The sequence below is a fragment of the Nothobranchius furzeri genome, chromosome 9 (genome assembly GCF_043380555.1).
Source record: "Nothobranchius furzeri strain GRZ-AD chromosome 9, NfurGRZ-RIMD1, whole genome shotgun sequence".
Classification (NCBI taxonomy): domain Eukaryota; kingdom Metazoa; phylum Chordata; class Actinopteri; order Cyprinodontiformes; family Nothobranchiidae; genus Nothobranchius; species Nothobranchius furzeri.
The window spans coordinates 7433817-7455580 of record NC_091749.1 but is presented as its reverse complement, the minus strand read 5'-3'; the positions used below and the strand labels follow the sequence as shown (position 1 = coordinate 7455580).

The following is a 21764-nucleotide window of genomic DNA, read 5'->3' as shown; positions in this document are numbered from 1 at the left end:
GCATGCATGGGTATCGTCCATGAAGGAAACCTCTCCTAAAGCCCATGCACAAAAAGCATGCCTAGAGTTTGCTAGGGCCCATGCTGGAAGAGATGAAGACTACTGGGACTCTAAACTCTGGAGTGATCAAACAAACATCTCTGTTTTTGGATATAATGGTATTAAAACTGTACGACAGCATGAAGGTGAGGATTACAAAGAGAAATGCATGGAGCCTACATTGAAGCATGGTGGTGGCAGTGTCCTTATGTGGGCTGCATGAGTGCTGCTGGTGTTGGGGAGCTGCATTTTATTGATGGTATCATGAACTCAACAATGTCCTGCTCTGTACTGAAGGAGAAGATGCTGCCATCACTCCGTGCTCTTGGTCGTTGTGCACTTTTCCAACACGACAATGATCCAAACACACATCTAAAACTGCTGTTGGGTTTCTGAAGAAGAACAGGGTGAAGGTGATTTAATGGCCAAGTATATCTCCTGATCTCAACCCAATCCAACACCTGTGGGTAATTCTGCAGCAGCAAGTTGAGCATCACTCTTCATCCAGCATCCAGGTTCTAGAAGAGTTTCTTCTTGAAGAATGGAAAAAGATAGATGTTGCCATATGTTGCCATCTTGTTCATTCCATGCCTAGAAGACTTGGTGCTGTCCTTGAAAATCACAGTAGTCATACAAAATACTAGATGTAGCAGTTTTTGTTGTGGGGTGTATTCATTTTTGCTTCAACCAACTTTAGTAAAACTGAAGATTTTGGGATTTAAGTTATATTATTAACCTTAATTTCATGTTATGGAGTTTAACAAGTGTTCAATAAAACCCAGCCTTGAGAGAAATCTGGAAATTGATCTTTTGATCATTAAGTTACTGATTACATTTTTACTTTTTAAAGGGGACAATGAATGCAGTTAATCAGCAATCGAAAACAGTGCTTTGAATCTCTAAGAAGCATAAGAGATTCTGTTTTGGCTTTCATCTGTCCCAGCAGCCTTGATACAGGCCATTCTAAACCCCCTTAACCAGCCTTGCTGTGAAAAGAGCTGTAAAGACCTCCCACTTGGTCAGGGCATGAATGTGCTAATGAGCAGCTTGCTGATTTGTTGGTTTAAACCAGAAGGCCTCAGACACTGGAAACTGCAGATTGGAGAAAGAAGGGCTCCACATTGTGACGTTTTTATGAGAGGTTTCACCTCTTATCTGTCTAAGCGTTCCTTTTCTGTGGTCGTCTCCAAGTTTAGGTCCTCCACCACCTCCCTCATCCTTGGTGTCCCACAAGGTTCTGTGCTGGGGCCTATGCTCTTCCTCCTCTATCTACTTCCTCTTCAGCACATCCTGAGCTCCTTCAAAGGAATCTCCTACCATCTTTATGCAGATGACATCCAACTGTACATCTCCTTTAAGCCCCATGAGATGTCTAAGCTGCAGCTGTTACACACCTGCTTAGACTCTATCAAAACCTGGATGGCTGGGAGCTTTCTACAGCTGAATGAAGATAAGACTGAGATCCTCATCTGTGCTCCGGACAAGCTGGTTCCCAAAGTCAGAGACTCTCTTGGTCAGCTTGCTTCTCACACCAAACCTTCCATGGATTCTCGTGTCAGTTCTCTTGTTCGCTCTTTCTTCTTCTATCTCAGGAACATTGCTAAGCTAAGTCCCATTCTGTCCCGCTCTGAACTTGAGACAGTTCTCCACAACTTCATCTCCTCACGCTTAGACTACTTTTTTACTCTTTTCACGTGTCTGAGCAGAACCTCCTTGAACCGTCTACAGGTGGTTCAGAACTAGGGATGCACCGATACGATACTGGTATCTGTATCGGCACCGATACCAATACCAGTATCTGTAAAAGTTAACCGATACCAATGCAGTTGCTTGAAAATGGCCTCACTGTAACTTGTCATTTCTATTCACCTAATATTTTAGTTTTGTGACGATTTCCATTCATATATTTTACTTTTTATCTACCTCAGTCTTTTCCTGTTGAAAGCAGAGAAAAAAATAAAATCTGTATTCCAAATCATTGCATTTTTTGTGTGTGGTAGAAGTATTAGTATTGGTAATCGGTATCGGGGAGTACTCGGATCCAAGTATCTGTATCGTATCGGTTTGGAAAAAGTGATATCGTTGCATCCCTATTCAGAATGTCTGTGCTCGGCTTCTGACCAAGTCCTCCAACACACCCACATCACCCCGCTTCTCCTCCAGCTTCATTGGCTGCCAGTCAACTTCAGGGTTCATTTCAAGATCCTGGTTCTGGTCTATAGGGCCTTACATGGACAAGCATCATCTTACATTGGTGATCTTCTTAGTCCCTACACCCCCAGCAGGTCCCTGAGCTCCAGTGACCAAAGCCTACAGGCTAAAGACCAAAGGTGACAGATCATTTGCTGCTGTGGCCCCCAGACTCTGGACCTCTCTCCCCCTGAGCCTGAGATCAGTGGACTCAGTGGTCTCCTTTAAAAAGCAGCTGAAAACTCACTTGTTCAGGCTTTGGTGTGACCTTCATCACCCTCTCCTTGTTCTGCTCTCCCCACATCGACATATAAATATTGGACAATGGGTTTCCATAGACTCCAATAACACATTTTTTAAGATAAATGGGAGGTGGCCACCACCGCCATTTTGACCGTGTCACAGGTTCCGTCCAGCCCAGACAATTCCACAAAAGGGAAGAGAGGTGCAGCTGAGGGTGGGGCTGTAAGGCCGGGATCAACTGATGACACCCGGTCGAACTAGCTACAAGCTAACCTGAAGCTAACCCAAAGCTAACGCGGAGGTGGGAGCTAAGCTAACGGAGGTAGCAACCTAGCTACAACCGGAGTTAACTGTGCACAACACCAGAGTTTCTGAGTCAGAGGTACGCCGGGCTGACCGCTGGGTAAAACCGGGTGGAACACAGAGGTCTCCCGAGAGCTCTACAAGCCGGCAGCCGCACAGCAGACAAGCGCCGCTGCGATCTGAGATGCGCAGAGCTGCCGCTGGGGAGAACCGGGTGGAAAGGTTTCCATCCCAGAGCTCCACAAGCCGGCAGCCCGCGCAAAACACATAAGCCGCAATCTGACAGAGATGCGCCGAGCTGCGGGGAGGGGAGAACGGGTGGAAAACATCGGTCTCCCGAGAGCTCCACAATCCGATAGTCAGAACCCAGCTCCACCAACATGTTATATTTCAACCCATTTTCTAAAGTGCAGCATTATGTTAAATGCACTGGGTTTTACCCTATTACATTTAATTTTCATGGTTAAACAGTACATGTTAAAATCTAAGCTCAGCTCAGCAGTGACCTAAAATACATAAATATAATTTTACTTATCGAAAAAAATGAAGTGGAGACTCCTTGGACGCTCTATTAGTGCAATTAATGCCACAGCAAGTCATTTCGTCCAACAATTGCACAAATAATATCCAAACAAGAATACACAAACACAGAGACTCAAAATACCGGAGCAGTTTCCAGGCGAGACCGAGGCTCTACTGAGGCCTTTCCCCGGAGCTAGCTCTGTGGTCACGTGGGTCTGATGCTCATTAATTATACAGAATTTTAGGCTTTTAATACACTTAAACAGAAGAGTGAGAAAAAAATTCACCCCCCTCAGAGTTGTCATGAGTGTAAACTTGATCATTTAAACTAAAAACATGTTTTGGTACCAGGCTGTAAACATGTTTATTTCTGCTGTGAAATAGGTATTTTTAACATGGGAGTCAATGAGGATTTGCTCACTTCTGACACCAGCCCCTAGTGGATGAGGGTGGAACTGCAATATTTGGTACTTCCAGGATTGCTTCAATTTTTGAGACTCATTGTGGGGGCTTGTCTCCTCACCTATTCCACCTTCCTCAGGACCCACTGATTTCCCTCTTTCCCATTTATTTTCTCTCTCCTTTTCCTTACATCATTATTTTTATCACAATTTTAATTTATTATTCTGTCATTTTAAACATATTTTTAATCATTTAAAAAAATATTTTTTATACTTTAATTATTTTTTTGTGAAGCGCCTCGTGATTTTTATCTTGAGAGGTGCTGTAGAAAAGTTATATTCTTTCTTTTCTTTCAGAAAAGAAGTTTTTCTCTTGCATTTTTAAACTTTCTCAGTCACGTATAAAGTAGGTCACACAGAATTTTACGCATGCTACTTTTGACCACCCAAGCTGTCTTTATTTCTGAGCACTGTATTTCTTTGACTTGACTGTAGTTTCTCCAGATTATAATCTGATTATTTTAATGATCTTTGTAAATAATGCATGTGAAAGCTTCTCCCAGATTTGATCAGGTCAGACTTGCTTATTTCTTTTGTGAACCTTCATCAGTGTTTGATCTGTAGGTGAAAGTTTAGGTCGTACAACTACCTACAGCTGTTGTTTCTGTTCGTAAACATTTTGCTGTGGGAATTTTTTTGGATCTTCAGAAGGCCTTTGACACAATTGATCATAGCATTTTAATTAACAAATTAGAACGGTACGGGATTAGGGGGATTGTTTTGAAGTGGTTAACAAGTTATTTGAGCCACAGAAAGCAATTTGTGAAAGTGGGACAGTTTTCGTCAACATACTTGGACATTGCTTGTGGTGTACCACAGGGTTCAGTATTGGGTCCAAAGTTATTTATTCTATATATTAATGATTTTTGTAAGGTTTCAGAAATATTGAATTTTGTAATGTTTGCTGATGACACAAATATTTTTTGTTCATGGGAAAAATTAAACGAGCTAATGGAAAGACTTTCTGCAGAAATGTTTAAAGTAAAAAAAATGGTTTGATAAAAATAAATTATCATTGAATTTAAGTAAAACAAAATACATGTTATTCGGGAATAACAAAGTAAACACCCAAATTGTGATGAATATTGTTGGTGTAACTATTGAAAGGGTGAATCATTATAAATGTCTGGGTGTTATAATGAATGAAAAAATTAGCTGGAAACAACATATAAAACATATTCACAACAAAACTGTAAGAAGTATTTCCATATTAAATAAAGTGAAACATTTCCTAGATCGCAATATACTTCACATGTTATACTGTGCGCTGGTGCAACCATATTTAAATTATTGTGCAGAGGTCTGGGGCAACACTTATAAAACTACATTATCACCAATAATAATATTACAGAAGAAAGCCATCAAGATTATTAATAAAGCGGGCTATAGAGATCATACTAACAACCTGCTTTTGAAATCACGAGTATTAAAGTTTAATGACCTTGTTCAATTCTTGACATTACAAATAATATATAAAGTTAATGACAAACTACTCCCTGGTAATATACAAAAGTATTTCTCATATAGAGATAAACAATATAATTTGAGAGAGGAATGGAATTTAAACCACCCGTCTGTGCGAACAACAGTAAAAAGTCAGTGCATCTCTGTTTGTGGAGTAAAATTATGGAATGGATTAAATAGTGATTTAAAGCAATGTCCAAGTATAACCCAATTTAGAAAAGGGTACAAAAATATGGTCTTCATGAGGTACGGGGAGGAAGAGGGAGTTTGACTCAAAAAGATCCAATGAGTGGTGTGAGGGTGTAAGTGTACAAAAGAAAATGGGGTGTGTTGTAAGTATGTGTAGTAGGGAATGTTAATCGCTGTGTGTGGTGGATAAATGGAAAAGGTATGTAGAACAATTTTGCATGGGCCATTTGACTATAGATGAATTTTGAAAATTTATGATGAATTAGGAGAACGAGTGTGTGTGTGTGTGTGTGTGTGGGGGGGGGGGGCAGGATTTAATAAGCGCTAGCTTCCTCCTACTTCTTTTCTAACAGAACATGATAATTTAATTTTTGTGTGATTATCAGTGTGATTTTATTTTTAATGTCTACAATGACTTTGTTATTATTACTATTGTTATAATAGTTATTTTTATTTTTATTATAATGTTCGAAATGAAGATTTCATTCATTCATTTCTCGTCTTATGCTCTGATGCATGTGTTGTATTTTCTTCTCTTTTTTATATAAACCATACACTTAAACTTCTCAGGGCATGTGGAGTCCTGTCTGGCAGAAGACGTGCATTCAGGTATTCAGCAGCTGTCCCCCCGGTCCTGCGGTCGATGCCTGCCTGTGGTCTCTTATCGAAGTCTTCAAAAGGCTTTTGACAGGACCTTCTCAAGGTTTGTGCAGACAGTAGATCTTAAGCATAAGAATTAAACACACACACACACACACACACACACACACGCACGCACGCGCACACTTGTATTTATATGTTTGTGTGGACCTCTGTTGACTTCCATTCATTTTAGTGACTCCGTTATGCCTAACCCATATCCTAACTCTAACCTTAACCAGTGGTGGTCTTTTCCTAACCTAAACTGTTGGTGGTGGTCAGAGGGGCCGATGGCGCCAAATGGCAGCCTCACCTCTGTCAGACCGCCCCAGGGCAGCTGTGGCTACAAAGTAGTTTACCATCACTGGCAGTGTGTGAATGTGAGGGTGTGTGAAAGCGTCTTTGAGTGTCCTAAAAAGCGCTATATAAGTTCAATGCATTATTATTATTATTATTATTATTACTATAAACTAAAATTTAGTTCACACCATACCTTTAAAATTAAGTCTTAGAGTGCTTATCGTTGTGTGGACCAGCAAAATATCTTCATAATGTGGAAATGTCCACACATTACAGGTTTACGTCAAAATGTGTCCACTTAAACATAAAGACAAGTGTACACACACACACACACACACACACACACACACACACAGACACAACTATCAAAACTCACCCCCTCTCTTAAATAAAATAATGATTTTAGAAGTTATGTCACACTCCATTCATACAGACATTAGGCCCATCAGGTACATCAGTTCATTATATTGCAGAATGTCTTAGACCAGTGCCTTCAGCGCCCACTGTCCAGGGGGGCTGCCAAAGATTTTGGGCCCCATGAAAACATATCAAGTTGGGCCCCCTGGCGGCTCGTCCATAGGGGGCGCTGGAGCTCCATCCTTCAAGATGCGAAGTGAGAAAAAAAGTGAAAACATATATATTATATATTTTATATTGGTGTTGAAGTTTTGCTTAGTTATGTAGGTCTACATGCGTTCTTACTTATTTACACATCATTTTCACCAGCTGTCTCTCATTAAACAGTGAATTTCTTTCAGCAGAATTAGCTATGTCACTCCTGGGCAGGGTCCGAAATTAACACTCGGCACTCACCAAATGCAAGCAAATTGCTCCATTTGGCGAGTAGATTTTTGAGCTCTATCTGCCACATAGCGAGTAAATGTTTGCACCAAATTAGTTATGTTTATCAGTCATCTTCCATGGATTTCTGATACTCCTCCCGCCTGCATGCAGCGTACACAAACGTACGCGAAACGTGAGCGCCGCATCCAACGTCATTTCCACCTGTCCCATTCATTCAGTTTATCAAGTTAGCAGTTAGCTTCGTGTTAAAACTAGCGGTGAAATGTGGCGGTTTTTAACTGGAGTCAGCCAGCCTTCCAAAAGAAAACTCGTCGAACTGGAAGAAAAACCAGCAGGACCAGTGGCAACCAGAAGATTTTGTGAAAAGTGGCGAACTGGAGATGGCGGAGTCGTGAGACAGGCTACATTATGATGGCCATGCAGATGTGTCATGAGATTTGAAGCGTTGCCTTTCACAGACACTTTTTCTGCTCGTGCTGCAAACAGAATAGCCGTCTTCTATCAGCTGTCCCTCGGCATTCTTCAAATATCCAAAAAATGCCCGTACTTCCCACTTTGTCTTCTTTGAGGGATAATAAATGTCCAGAGCGCTGCCGTCTCCTCCTTTGGCCATTATTTCAGCTTTAGCTTCTAGAAAGTTTTGGTTATAAACAACAAAGTACGCATGTGCCGCCGGCAACTTCAGCAGATGATACGGTGGCTGGTAAGGGTCACCGTGCCTACACCGCAGTCACGGTAAACCCACCGAGATAATTTTTTTTAAAACAAGACGGTTATTATTATTGTCAACTTTTTTACCGGGGTTTACTGCTACACCGGTTACCGTGACAACCCTAGCCCTGACACACTTTCAGATATTCTCATGGTGCAGCTGTGTTCTCCAGAGATCAAGGACTAGGACCCAAATGAGGCTGTAATGCTTTGGCACAAAGACGGTGTCAGAAGCAGGAGGCCAGACTTCATGGACAGAGAAAACAAGGAGTCTGACTAGATTTCAATGAAAGAGTTCATAAAAACATCTCTAAAAATAAATAAATAAATAGTAAAAATGACAAAAGAGTTGTTTTCCTTATTAATTGATGTTTTAATTATTTTGTCACTCTGTTTGGAATCAACATAATATAGAATTACATGCTTTAGGTAGATCTAAATCATTTAGAATTTTAGCCGGTAAAAAATATGCTTGGCCGGTAGATTTTCATCACCTACCAGCCAACTTGGCCGGTGAGTAAAAAATTTTATTTCGGACCCTGCTCCTGCGTGAAAAAGAAAAGGGAACATGCAGCACAGACTCCTGCAGGATATTAGCTGTAGTTGTCCACCATCAACACTAGATTTTATATTAGATCTACCTGGCTTACCTGGCTTACATAAAGGGTCTTGTTCACGAGTGAGGGAAAACTGGAGCGTGAGATCGATAGGCAGATTGGTGCTGCATTTGCAGTGATGCGGGCGTTGTATATGCGACGAGCCGATGTCTAATTTGTAGTCATGCCAACAGCAAACTTTTACAAGCTGATAAATCTCAAAGTACATGACTGGCGTGGTTGAAACACCCATCATTACTTTTCATTTAACTCATTCACTGCCATTGACGATTAAAGTAATCATTTGCATTTTTTTACTGTGTGGGCGTCGGACTGAGCCCCCGCGCGGTGAGAACAAACATCTCAGCTCTAAAGCCAAGCTTCATCGAAGCACGTCACATGTCACATGATCAGGAAGCAGAAAATCCATGTGTTAGGAGATCGTTTTGGGCTGCTGCTGTAAAAAAAAGTCAGGCGCTAACAGGAAAAGCTTCTGACGATCACAATTCAACAATGGATTATGAAAGAACCGATAACGCTCGAAACATGCGGATTCTTCCTGATGTAAGAGGTGAGTCTCCTCTTTGTTTTGGTAGTTTGGGCGTTGACATCATCTTAGCGCTCAACGTTCTGTTACTCTTTTAAAAAACTGTGAAAATGCTGAAAAACGATGGCAGCGAAGGGCTTTACTGATCAGGAAACAGCCGGCAGTCAGTGAGTTAATTATAACTACAACATATGTGTGATCCAGCGCGTAAGGCAAAGCAGATTAGAAAATAACTCTTTTTGCCCCGTTGACTTGCATTCATTTTTTCGTTCTTCCGGGGACCCATGAGCCGACCGGAAGGGGTGGAGCCTTAAGCTTGGTTTATGCTTGACGCATTCACTTTCCGCGCGGTGATGCGGCTCGCGGATGGAACGCGCTTCACAACTCGCAGCGTTTATGCTTTGTGCGGCTCGTCTCTGCGGTGAGCCAATATTCTCCCAAACTGCAGGGGGCAGCATGGAGCTCTACGGCATGCACCCAACTCTACACCATAGTAGAAGTAGAAATTACTGTTTACAACATGGCATTTCAGCAGTTTTTAACAGTGTCCTCGTCTTTTCCGACAGTGCGAGCAATTTCTCTCCAAGAATTATTAACAACATGTTGATCACGGTGATCTCTGAGAGCTGAATCATACAAATGTCTGTATTTACGAACCTCTGCCATACTAGTTCTTGCCGGTCCGCCATGTTTTTCCGTGTCCGTCCGTCCGCGTGGTTAGAAATTTTCCGAGGTGCGCGTTGCGGAAATTCTGGGCCGTGCGGAGGCGCGGTGGAGGGGCGTGGTTGTTAAAATGACGCGACTTTTCCGCGCGGACCTCGCGGACGCGTCAAGCATAAACCAACCTTTAGGCTCCCTATTGAGCCTTTTATAACAAGAGTCTGACATTTCAGCCTCATAATTATAGTTTTATTTCATATTTTTAGCAGCAGACCACGGTCTCGTTTCACTTGAAACATGTAAAATGGAATATTCCATTAATCCGAAGATTCAATAGAATATTCAAATACTAAAATATCCAAGAGCCAAAATACAGCACGGTGGTGTTGTATTTGAACAAGTTCATTTAACAATCATTCGTGAACCTGTAAGTTTCTTTTTTGTGTGAACATAAACCAAACTCACGTATTTTGCCTGATGAATATTAAAGTGAGCTCTTATTCTGGTGTGTGAGCGGGTTTATGAACGGTGCTGTACCACAGTTTGAGAGCTCCAGATCTCCACAGAGCTAAAGCCTTAGCTAAAACATCCTGTTAACCATACAGTTTATAAAAGTAGACCACGAAAATGCGACTATCATACACAGTAGTAATCTGCGTGGTGCCTACTCATCTATGTCAATGTCGTTGAGGACGGACCTCTGTAATGAACAAATCTACACTAATTTAATAAAAGAAAATTAGTTTTTATTACACTGACGAGATATTTCAGAATCAGCTTTATTGTCAAGTACGTGAGTTAGACTCAGCTACCAGGAATTAGCTTTGGTGGTTTTTATAGTGTTTTAATTATACGCACTGTTTTTTGTCAGTGTTTTTAAGTAATTGTAAGAGCTACTTTTGGTTTTTAGAGATTGTAACAAACTTTTTATGCTGGTGCTACAACTTTTTGCTCTGTGCTACAAACCCTACGACCTTCGTAGCACCAGTGCTATAAGCTAAAATGTTAACGTACATCCCTGACCTGGTTGAGCTCAGTCACCATCAAACACTTTGTAGTTTGATTATCTGGTCAATTCAATTCTGTGACAAGTGGGCATGCCTTGTTCCCAACTAATGCGAGACTTCCTGCTGGAAGTTAGAATTTTGGGCTCACGCATCATGGCATCACCAGAATTTACAATTCTATTACAATAGTGGGCAGTCTGAGGCACACCTGTACATTATTCATGCTGTCTAATCAGCCCCTTGATATGCCACACCTGTGAGGTGGGATGGATTATCTTGGTAAGGGAAAAGTGCTCACTAACACACATGTGTGTTGTCACATTTTTGGATGTTTGAGTTCAGCTCATGAAAAGTGGGAGCAAAAACAAAAGTGTTGCGTTTAGATTTTTGTTCAGTGTAGATCTACAACAATTTAATTTGTGCAGGAACTTCTGAAAAGGAAATGGTCAAGAAAATAATGTGTGGACATCAACAGGTTGTACTTCTGTAGGTGCTGATAACCTACAAAAGACCAAATAAGCCTACTGAATACTAACAAAAGTCATATTGATCTCGGAATAGATACAAGCAGCAATAGTTGGGTAATGGCTAACAACATGTCTAAGTTGCCAACTCCTCCTAAAAGTACCAATCAGTCACTTTGCTCTTCAGAAGTTCGTGAACAAGTGGATTTGGAAGAAACCCTAACCCAGGAAGAAAAAGTAGTTACCGTGGAAAATCTCTAACTTTTGGTGTGTTTGAGGAGGAAAACGATCAACACCAGAGCACATTTCTAGGAAGAGCTTAAATAAAGCAGGAACTGTGAGCAGCTGTGCATGTACAGTGTTTTATAGGTTGGAATAGATTCCTCAAGGAGGCCCTTGGACTTGAAGACATATCTGTAGACTGATTGGATTCATCAGGCTTCACGGATGAATAGAACTGACCTCATAAGGCCTGCATCTTCTCATCTTTTACCCAAATCCTAATCGTAATCCTCATTTTCAGTGAAACACATGAAAACATTTTACCTGCAGGAGATTGCATCACACAGCTGAACCTGAAGACCAGAACAGAGCTCCAGGTGTTGTTTTTGACTCCTTTATTCTTCTCCACCAGAGACTGTCAGGAACCTCGTGGCAGTTTTTGATGGCAGCATCATGGTCTTATGTTCAAAGCTGCTCCCTGAGGAGAAGAGAGAGAGGACTCTGGACATCTTTACCTTCACCAAGTCCTGGACAACAACATTCTGCCTCTTCCTGGACCTCCTGGAGGCCTTGACAATGTCCAGTATTAGTTGTGAAGCAGAGGTCTGCCTGAGGAGTCAGAGAATAGCTCTGATTCACTCCTCCGCTCTCCTAACAGTCATCAGCTACTGCTCAGAGGTCTTTATTAGAAAGAAAATCCTTCTGTTCCTTAAGAAAGTTCTTCTTCAGAAGGTTGGAGATGACTGGTTTCCACGAGATGGGATGTCCTTTAGACTGAGATACAAGAGTCTGAGCTCTGATATGAGTTTGCTGACTCGGCATGTGCTACAAGCTGTGACTGCTGGTTGTTTACAGAGGATTCAAACTGAGCCAGCAGCTTCCTTCGGAGGAGCTCAACACATTCTAGTAGATGAAGGCCCAAAGCCAGATGGAGTGATGCTCAGAGCGCTCAGCCTCGTCCTTCTCAAGTCCATAGAGCTTCAGTTACAAGCAGGTAAGAATTCAGCTCTGGTGGTCCTGCACTGGACTTGATGCTGGCTAGAAAAAACATTTTTTGTTAGAAGGTTTCATCTGCTCCTGAAATTGATGGAAAGATTAAGAAGACACGATTAAAAAATAAGAAGTGGTATATTTCCCTAACCCTAACCCAATTATATAATAAAATCTACAAAAATCAGAAATACGGGTGCTGTTCCTAAAATGAGAAAATCATGACAAAATGTATTTATTTCAGTCATTCTATTCAAAAAGTTAAACTCGTATATTAGATTAATTCATTACACACAAACTGATGTATTTCAAATGTTTATTTCTTTAATTGTGATGATTTTAACTGACAACTAATGCAAATCCCAAATTCAGTCTCAGAAAATTAGATCCACAAATGAGCAGAACACTACAGCCAGACTAGATGTATCAGATGAAGCTCTGGTACCTCCAACTATATTATGAACGAGACCCCAGGGCTTTTGCAGGATGAGGAACCTCAAACATGAGGATGCGACAGTTTCACAAGCCAACTCTCCTCCCTCTGAGCTGAGGCTGCATCACTTCATTTAAGAATAGATTAATCTGCCACAGTAATTGGTTGATTAATTGGATAAGCCTTTATTTTTCATTAGCTTTAAAAATGTGGTCTAATTGTAATGGAGCGGCTAATGTAGTGCTAGCTTAGCGCTACGCTTGCAGTCTTGACTGTCAGCTGAAGTTTGAAATATTCCCGCATTTGGGAAAGTTTTGCGGTGTTCTCTGGGGGTTGTCTTCCTTGCAGCTGCCTTGTTGCTTCCTCTGCTGGCGCTACAGCGTGAGCGTGCTCGTCTGTCACATGTAACCCGAACTGTAACGAGTTTGTTTAACCCGGAAGTGATGAATTCAGTCAAGTGTCAGTTTAAACTGTAAATAAAAAAAATGTAAGAATAGATTCAGTTGAACTTCTAGCTAATTTGTTTCAGCTCTATGTGTGATGCTCTCTGTCCTCTCAGAAGTGGATGGGACCACTGACGTCTGTGGACATCTACACAGCTTGTGGGGCTTCTTGAGGCGGAGCTATGCCTCCCAGGTGGAGGTCACTCACCTGTGCTGCTGGATCAGCTTGCTCTTTGGAGATCAGGATGATGACCTGATGGAGGCAGCCAGCTCTTTCCTGTCCATATTCCTGATTTCCAGGTATATCCATGCATTTGATGCCAAATGGTTTCATTACCTTCATTACAGGTGTTTGCTTTTCCGGGTTGACCTGTAGAAGGCCATCCTGTGTTCCAGCACATTAATGCATCCATGTATAAAAACAAAGGCCGTAACGTAATGTGTAATACCCGCATGACTGGTGTCTGATTAACACAATGTTAGTACTAAAGCCTAATTTATATTTCACCTTCTGAGTGAGTACAAAAAACATGCTATGACTCATTGATGTACAGACTCTGCGACAGGCCCGCAAGAGGTGATGGCCCTGTTTTATAACTGTCCGTCACAAGCGACGGAGACCGTAAAGCCAAATTTATACTTCTCCGTCTGCGTCGGTACGGAGACACGCAACACCAATATGTGTACAATAAACAATGAGAACTAAACTTTTATGTAGTTTATCTCTTTAAATTAAGAAAATATAAATTTCAACAAAAGTATTGTTAAGGTACTGCCATTGAAAACCATGTATCGTTAAAGAAACCAAGAAGTATCTACTCGTACCCAGCCCTACTGACGCTGTTGTATTTTAAACACGTGTTTTACATTAGCTAGCTACCCTTTCTGTGGAAGCTCAAACCGTTCTGCTACTGTTCTCTACCGCGTGTTTAGGCTAAATATAAAAAAACCCAAAAAAATGGTAAATAAATGAACACAAGTTCAAGGATTTATTTTTTGCCGGTAGGGCTGTGAAATAGGAATGAATTTTTACATATGTGGTCTTGAAAAGGTCTTAAAGTCTTGAATTTAACTTGATGAAACCTGTAGGAACCCTGTTTCCGCGAGCCTTTCGCCGTGGCTGCCAACAGATTTCTGATTATTCTTTTTGTGCGGAGAGACGGGCCAAACCCCTTCCGCGTGTAGTCAAGAAACCGCTACGGAGAGCCGAAGCAGTCAAGTTATCTCAAACATGTTGCAACGGTTTCAATAGTTAACAATAGAGTTAACTTTTATTTTGAATGTGAGTTCAGCAGGCCGGAGAGGTTGTTCTAGTTCCGTTACGAGCAATTCTGTTATAAAAGTTTGTAAGGCGTGGGTTACGGCCGACAGTAGCCATAAAAGAGAAACCAAAGAGTCCGACTCAATGCATGATCGCTGATCTGAGTCCCTCCCACCACCAGCAGGCAAGGTGGGTTAACTGTCTTGCCCAAGGACACAACAACAGCAATAGGATGTGTGGGACTCGAACCTGCAATGTTCCGATTACGGAGCAAGCCCTTAACTCCTGTGCCACTGTCGCCCCATGGAAGATGTTGAGGAAGACCAGAACCTTTCCTAGAGCAGGCCGAACCAAGCTACTGGGGAAGAATAGCCTTGGTGGGAGGTAAAGAAAAACCCAAAGATCACTATGGCTGACATCCAGAGATGCAGTCAGGAGATGGTAGAAAGTTGTAGAACGTCAACCATCACTGCAGCCCTCCACCAGTCAGGGCTTTATGGTAGAGTGGCCCTCAGAAGGTTTTATTTCCATGTGTGGAGAATCAGAACATTAGGAATTTGCTGCGGTACTTGGTGCAAAAAAAAAAAAAATAGATGAGCAAAAGTAGGAAGTAAGAATATAATCATGATAAAATAATAATATAAAGTAGCAATACTTAGAGAAACAGCTACTGTGTAGGTACCAGATGTGAAAAGAGTACTAACATTTCCCACTTAAGTACGAGTACTAATACTTTGATTATTGTTTAATAAAGTACAAGTAAAAGTACTTGCCTAAATTTTTACTAAACAAAAGTAAAAAGTATTGTAAATAAAATGTTCTCAAAAGAAAAAGTTACTTAGTTGCATTTTTGTCAGTGTAAGGATGGCTACACCTAAGCAGTGCAAAATCACAACGCCAGTTCACAACACACACACACACACACACACACGCACGCACGCACGCACGCACGCACACACACACACACACACACAGTTTGATGGAGGGATTTTGATCCCATCAGTGAGAACAGGACGTGCACATTGATTGGATGAGGTTTTTCCAGGATTGTACGTTTCAAATGTGATTAAAATTATTCTTTATTTTGACCAAAAAAAAAGTTTTAGATGCTATCAGTATGTGCGGTATCTTCATGTTCTCATGACAAACCTCATTGTAGACATTATCGTAGACACTATTGAGACAATTTCATGAAACCAAGCTGTCCCAGGAAGTCCTATATGTACCACACACACACACACAGACACACACACACACACACACACACACACACACACACACACACACACACTGCAGCATTTGTAGAATCATCTGAATGACTAATTTAACTACATTGAACTGCTTTTGGAATAATTTAATCTCTTATTCTTGAGTAAAATAAACAAACAAGCTAAATCCAGTGTTTCTGCAATGTGTATTTTGCCGTCATGACTTCAGAAGGATAAAAAAAAATGAAAACGACGTACCTTCAGAATTAATTTTTTGGATATACATTAAAACAATGTAAATATGAGACATATATATAGTCTGTATTTGTCCATGTATACTAACCATAATCAGTTTTAAATGAATTAAAATATAGCGAAACTTTAAAATTTATTTTACTTTGAAAAACCAGTACTGCAGTGCCATTTTCCCCCCGTCTGCGAAGGAGCCGGCTTCCATGCGGTGCGTTGCTCTCACGAGTAAAAGAAAACTACATGGAGAGAAAAGGTGGAAGAAAGGTACCTTAGGAAGAAGACATTTTTAGTTCAGACCTGTAAAAATGAGTTTAATGTTAACACATGCTGCTACATTTGAACAGTGAAGTAGTTAATATGGTTTGCCGGAAATGCGTAACTCCAAATTGTTCTGAACAGCATATAGCTTAATGTCGGGTAATTTTCCCATTGACACTCATGTCATGTGAGGTCGCCAGGTTGTGGTCATGTGAGGTTAAGAACCCGTTACTTTTCCAAGAGGGTAGGTGGCAGGTAAAACCGAGACGTGTGCAGTTCGAGTCGGTGCAGATCACCAGCTCGCGGACACCACGGTCAGCAGCAAGTTGTACCACTATCAGTATCCCAGCCACTTCTGCAAACTGTGAGGTCTTAGGACCTAACTGGTAGCACCAAGAGTCTTTCTGGTTAGCGTATAACCAAACGACACCCACGCCTAAACTAGGTTCAGCACTGCCTCGAAAGGAACTGCCATCAACGTACACAGTTGGCAAATCCACGCAGAGAGCTTGGTCGAAGTAGTGGTGGTTGGGGTTCAGTCGGGTCTGGGGAGGGTTGGTAGGCAGGACTGACACGGCAGCATCGTCCGAGCCTTGCTGGCACGCAGCCAGACCCATGCCAAGAGGACTACGGTGGTTTCAGGTGCAGCGAACCTCAATGTCAAAGCTCTGAAGAGCTAGCAGCCATGAAGCAATGCATGCGTTGGTCACCACACCATCTCTGATGCATTGACTGTTCAGGAAGGCCACTGGCTGATGTTGAGTTTCAATGATGATTTTCTGTCCAGCGATGTAGCTGGAGAAGTGTTAAACCACCCACATGGTGGAAAGCGAAGCTTTTTCATAGTCAGAGCATTTTAACTTGGTACCGGACAAGATGTTGCTAGCATAGGCTATGACACGCCTGTCGCAGTCATACACCTGATAGAGACCAAACTCAAACACCGTCTTCAAAGTGGAACTCTTTGTCACAATCAGGAAGTGCCAGGCACAGAGCTGAGCACAACGTGGCCTTCAAGTCATCCATGACCTGCTGCTGCCGCTCAGTCCACTCGAAAGGCACATCCTTTTTCAGCAGGGCAGTCAGAGGTCTCACCGTCTCTCCATAGTGTTCTACGAACTGGTGAGAGTAGTTGCACACATTCAGAAAGCTCAGAAGTTCAGAGACATTCGTTGGCACTTTGATGGTGGCAACACCCTGGATTCTACCATGTTGAGGCGCCACTCCCTGTGGTCCCACAAGGAGGCCTACAAAATGTACCTCCAACCTGCACCACTGACCTTTGGTGAGGGATATTTTCACACCTGTAGCTGTGAGCTGATTCATAACGTGATCCAGCTCAGACAGGTGGTCATCCAAAGTACGTTTACGAATCAGAATATTGTCAATGTAGATGATGGTACGTCGCTCCCGAGCATTGGCATTTGAAAGTGTTCTACAACACCTGAGTTTCCAAGGCATGCAATCATAGATCACATTAAATGACAACAAAGTTGATCATCGAACTTTGGCCTAAAGTATTGTGGTGATACTGTAAGAAGAGCACATATAGACCTTTATACTTGAACATGGTGTTCATTACGGACAATACATGACAAGCACAGAAGTCTAATAAATAAAACAAACACTGCTCATATTCAGATCAGGGGGACATTTTCTCCAACCAAACCTCTCCAGGTCTCACTGTCGTTTCTGACAGCATTGAAGTCCCCCTAGACAACGAGGGAATCACCAGGAGCATCCCTCCAGGGACTCTAAAAGGGTGATTAGTCTCAGCTGCAGTTTGGTGCATAAGAACAAACCACAGTCATGACCTGTCCCTCCACACACAGGTGGAGGGAGGCCACCCACTCCTGCTCGGCGCCTCTCAGTGGGAGCAACTTAAGAGTGGTAAAAAGTCCAACCACTCTCGAGGAAACTGGTTCCTGAGCCAGAGCTGTTTCCATTTATCTTCATCATCATAAGGCAGGGGTGTCAAACTCAAACTCACACGGGGCCGAAATGAAACTCTGGGACGGAGTCGAGGGCCAAACTTAATATTTTTTGAAAAAGTGACGGCAAATTTGCACATTTTCTTTATCAACATGTATGCAATGTTGAACCTTTAAATTTGGAAACAAACTTATTTCTGCATTACCACTGAATGTGGAATAACCAAATTACACACGAGCAAGTCAGTTACAAATAAAACACATCAGTGGTATTCATTACTTGTGGTATATTCAGCATTTTTAAAATCTATTCAGGATTTATGTTTTCTTGTTTATTCATTTTTCTTATTTTTTATTCTCCTTTTTTTCTCCTGTAATACGTGTCATCGCTGCTGTGACGTCTAGCTTTCCCCACTGAGGAACAATAAAGGGATTTTCTATTCTATTCATCTATCTGCAGCCTTTCCACTTCCTGTTTACTGTAGGTTAAATCTTTTCTCACGGGCCAACAGCAAAATAAAAATATCATTTTATCTTAAATGAAAATGCAATATCTCACCTGTTAACTTTCATGTTTTGGAGCAGAAAAAGAGCATAAAACCAGCATATTTAAAGCTCAGTTTGCTCCACTGGTTTACTGTGATGCTCACCTGTTCCAGCCAGATACCTGCATCATGGGGCTGATCTGAGCTGAGGAGGAGACTCCTGTTGTTTTGTTCATCTTCATCATCATAATGACAACATTAGATGACAACAGGTGCTCACATAGGTTTGTGCTGATGAACATGTCTGAGCAGCTTGACCGCGTTGTTTTGTGTCGGGGAGGAAACACGACAGCAGCCACAGAGTCGTGCTGGTTTGAGCGTGTCGCTGCTCGCTGGAGTTATATCAGCTCTGTCTGGACGTTAGTTGGAAAACTTTCTCTTTCAGTCGTGAACACGTTACTGAGCGGCTAGAATCTCCGTTTCTGGGCTTCAACGTCAGAAAACAGCTGAGTGAACTCGGCGCTGAGTGAGAGGAGTATAGTTTGTCCGAGACAGCGGAGCTGCAGACACCCAACTACCTCTGACTGCCTCGGCGCTGAAAAAACACAAAGGAGGGGGCGAGTCTGCTCCGCGCTGGCGCCGCAAAGCATCATGGGAGTTGTAGTCTTTGCGGTAAAATCGGCCAGCGGGCCAGTTTTAATATATTTTTGATATTTATCTCGCGGGCCACATAAAAATGCTCCGCGGGCCGCATCTGGCCCGCGGGCCTTGACTCTGACATATGTGTCATAAGGGGTGTAGCGTTAAGGATGGCTACTTATTTATTAAATGATCAATAAGATGTGATGTTCCATATAAATATGAAATATCAATCTGATTGGTCTTTGAATATTTGATTTAATATTCCTTTAGGTTATTTGACTTATTCAGGGAACATGCACTCCATATTAATTCAGACAGAGTCAAGAATCTAATTATAAAATGATTTTAATTAAATTTTCCTAAACTAAGTGATTGTACATGACAAAATATGAATGAAATGATAGTTGTGTAGATGACAGATGATGAATGAAATGTGAGCTAGATGTTTTAGCAACATCTTAAGTATCTGAGAGAGATTGTGGAGTCCGGGTGCTAAAATCAGTTTGGCTGTATGGTTTGATAAGCTAGAGATTTGTTTATAAAACCATCCGATGCCAGTGTGCAGAGTCTACGATTCCCCGGTGTGACCGTTGCTCTTGGCGGTCCAAAGAAAGGCAGCCCGAGCGGTGAGGTCACCGGACGTCGAGACCACGAGAACCCAAAGAGTCGTAGCTCCCTTTGAATTCAGCTTTCACTGGCCATGAGATGCACCCGGGGTCTGCAGGTTAGATGTTCCGCGTCTGAGGTGTTGGGTGGTTCTTAAAAGAGCAGTTGTCTTAAATCACTCGCAAGCGTTGCAGAGAGGCTTTGTTTTGGTTGTTTTGGCATCGACATCATCCTAGCGCGCAACGTTCTGTGCCTCTTAAAAAAACACTAAAAACGGTGAGAAACGCTGGCAGTGAAGGGCTTTACCAATCAGGAAACGGCTGGCAGAGAATGAGTTAAGATCTGAAATGAATCATTGCAGGAAAAATGTTGATTTTAACACATCATTGATTAATGCACATATTATTCAAACACATTGGGATTTAACGAGAGATGATTATAAGACACTCATGCAATTATCATGTTTTCAAAAGTCAAATATTTACTTTATTCAGAGGTGAAGAGGTCTCGTCTTCTGCATGAGACCTTGAGCCACGGTATTATGGCTTCCTTGTTCAGTAACAAGGTCTTGTGGAGTGTTTTCTTGTTTGGAGGCCAGACAGATGGGTGTTTGCGTCAGCAAATGAAAATGTTAATTTCTGGTCATTTTGACAAAAATGTGACCTTTGGGTATGCTACAGGGGTCTAGGTTCTGCTCTTGGTCTGATCTCACATAGGGCTTGTTTGCCATGGTTTATCCTACCAGAGGCATAAAGTCTCAGACAACTTAGCTCTTAAGATCATTGGGATGTTGGGGTTATTAGGAGCGAACAATTAGTAAGCATCAACTTACTTTTGGATTCTTCAATAAATTCTGTAAATATGTAAATATTTACTGATTTATTAATTAATTAAGATATTCTTAGATATACGGGGCACCATTCCCCTTTAACCGGGGAAAAATTGAATCCAAAACTCTTATCAGTCTTTCTTGAAGTTCGTAGAATCCTTGGAGCAGAGACTTCTCTTCGACACAACAAAGCTACTGGAGACGAAAATCTGAATTTTATAACGTTTAATTAACAATTTGTCAAATGAATAAACAGTGGCATAAATGAATAATAACCATTTGATATAATAAAAGGATGTATATTCAAAATAATGTTCAAGGTGTTTTGTGTGTATGTATGTGTGTGTGTGTTTCTAAAATGGAGTCTGTATGCAAGATGGCTGACCCCTTTGTCTGGCTAAAGTGTGGGTGGCAACTTGCACTTTAACTTCCAAGGCACTTAGAATCAGTAGTAACTTAACCTTAAATCACTCAAAACATTTCAAAAGATCATGAAACAACACAAAAGATTAATCACAAGTTAATATCTTTTAGTTTAACCACGTGACCAAGCAGAAAACATTTAAAGATACCAAACAATGATCAATAAGCAGTTTATTCTTTCAAAATGACCCGAAGGACGTATTGGGAGCGAAAGAGGAAGACACGAAGCTACTTTTTAAGCAATAGCGCGGTTTTATTGCTTATTCTGGACTATAGAGGAAACGGGAGAAGAAAAGGAGAGAGAGAAATGAGTTTTCTGATCACCAGAACAGCAAGGCGTCCCCCGCTGTTTTGATTTGACGGTTCTCCGTGTTTCTCCGCAGTTTGGCGTCGTCCGTCGGTTTGATGCTTTCTCCGTTGTTTTGGCCCCACGAGTGTTTCTCCACGGGCTGGACAGAGAGAACGAAGTTTCTTTTGTGCTGAGTTTGACAACTTACAGCGTCTCTGAGAGCTGGATGGAGCTCCGCTCGTTCCCAGTCAGGTCCTGATGGAGTTGGAGTGTAGTTTCCAGCAGTTCCGTGAGCTCAACTTGGGCACTTAAAGCTTCCGCGTGTTCAAGTTGTCGGAGCGTTCGACAAGCGT

General features: G+C 41.8%; 1 protein-coding gene across 3 annotated transcripts in view; it reads left to right on the top strand.

Moving 5' to 3' along the window:
- The window catches only part of lins1 (lines homolog 1), a 60171-nt gene that overhangs the window by 23233 nt on the left and 15174 nt on the right, over positions 1–21764 (top strand). For all 3 annotated transcript variants that reach the window (XM_070554463.1, XM_070554462.1, XM_070554461.1), the window contains 3 exons: positions 5982–6114; positions 11774–12355; positions 13344–13527. In XM_070554463.1, coding sequence (XP_070410564.1) covers positions 5982–6114; positions 11774–12355; positions 13344–13527 — 899 coding nt within the window. The remainder of the gene's footprint in view (positions 1–5981; positions 6115–11773; positions 12356–13343; positions 13528–21764) is intronic.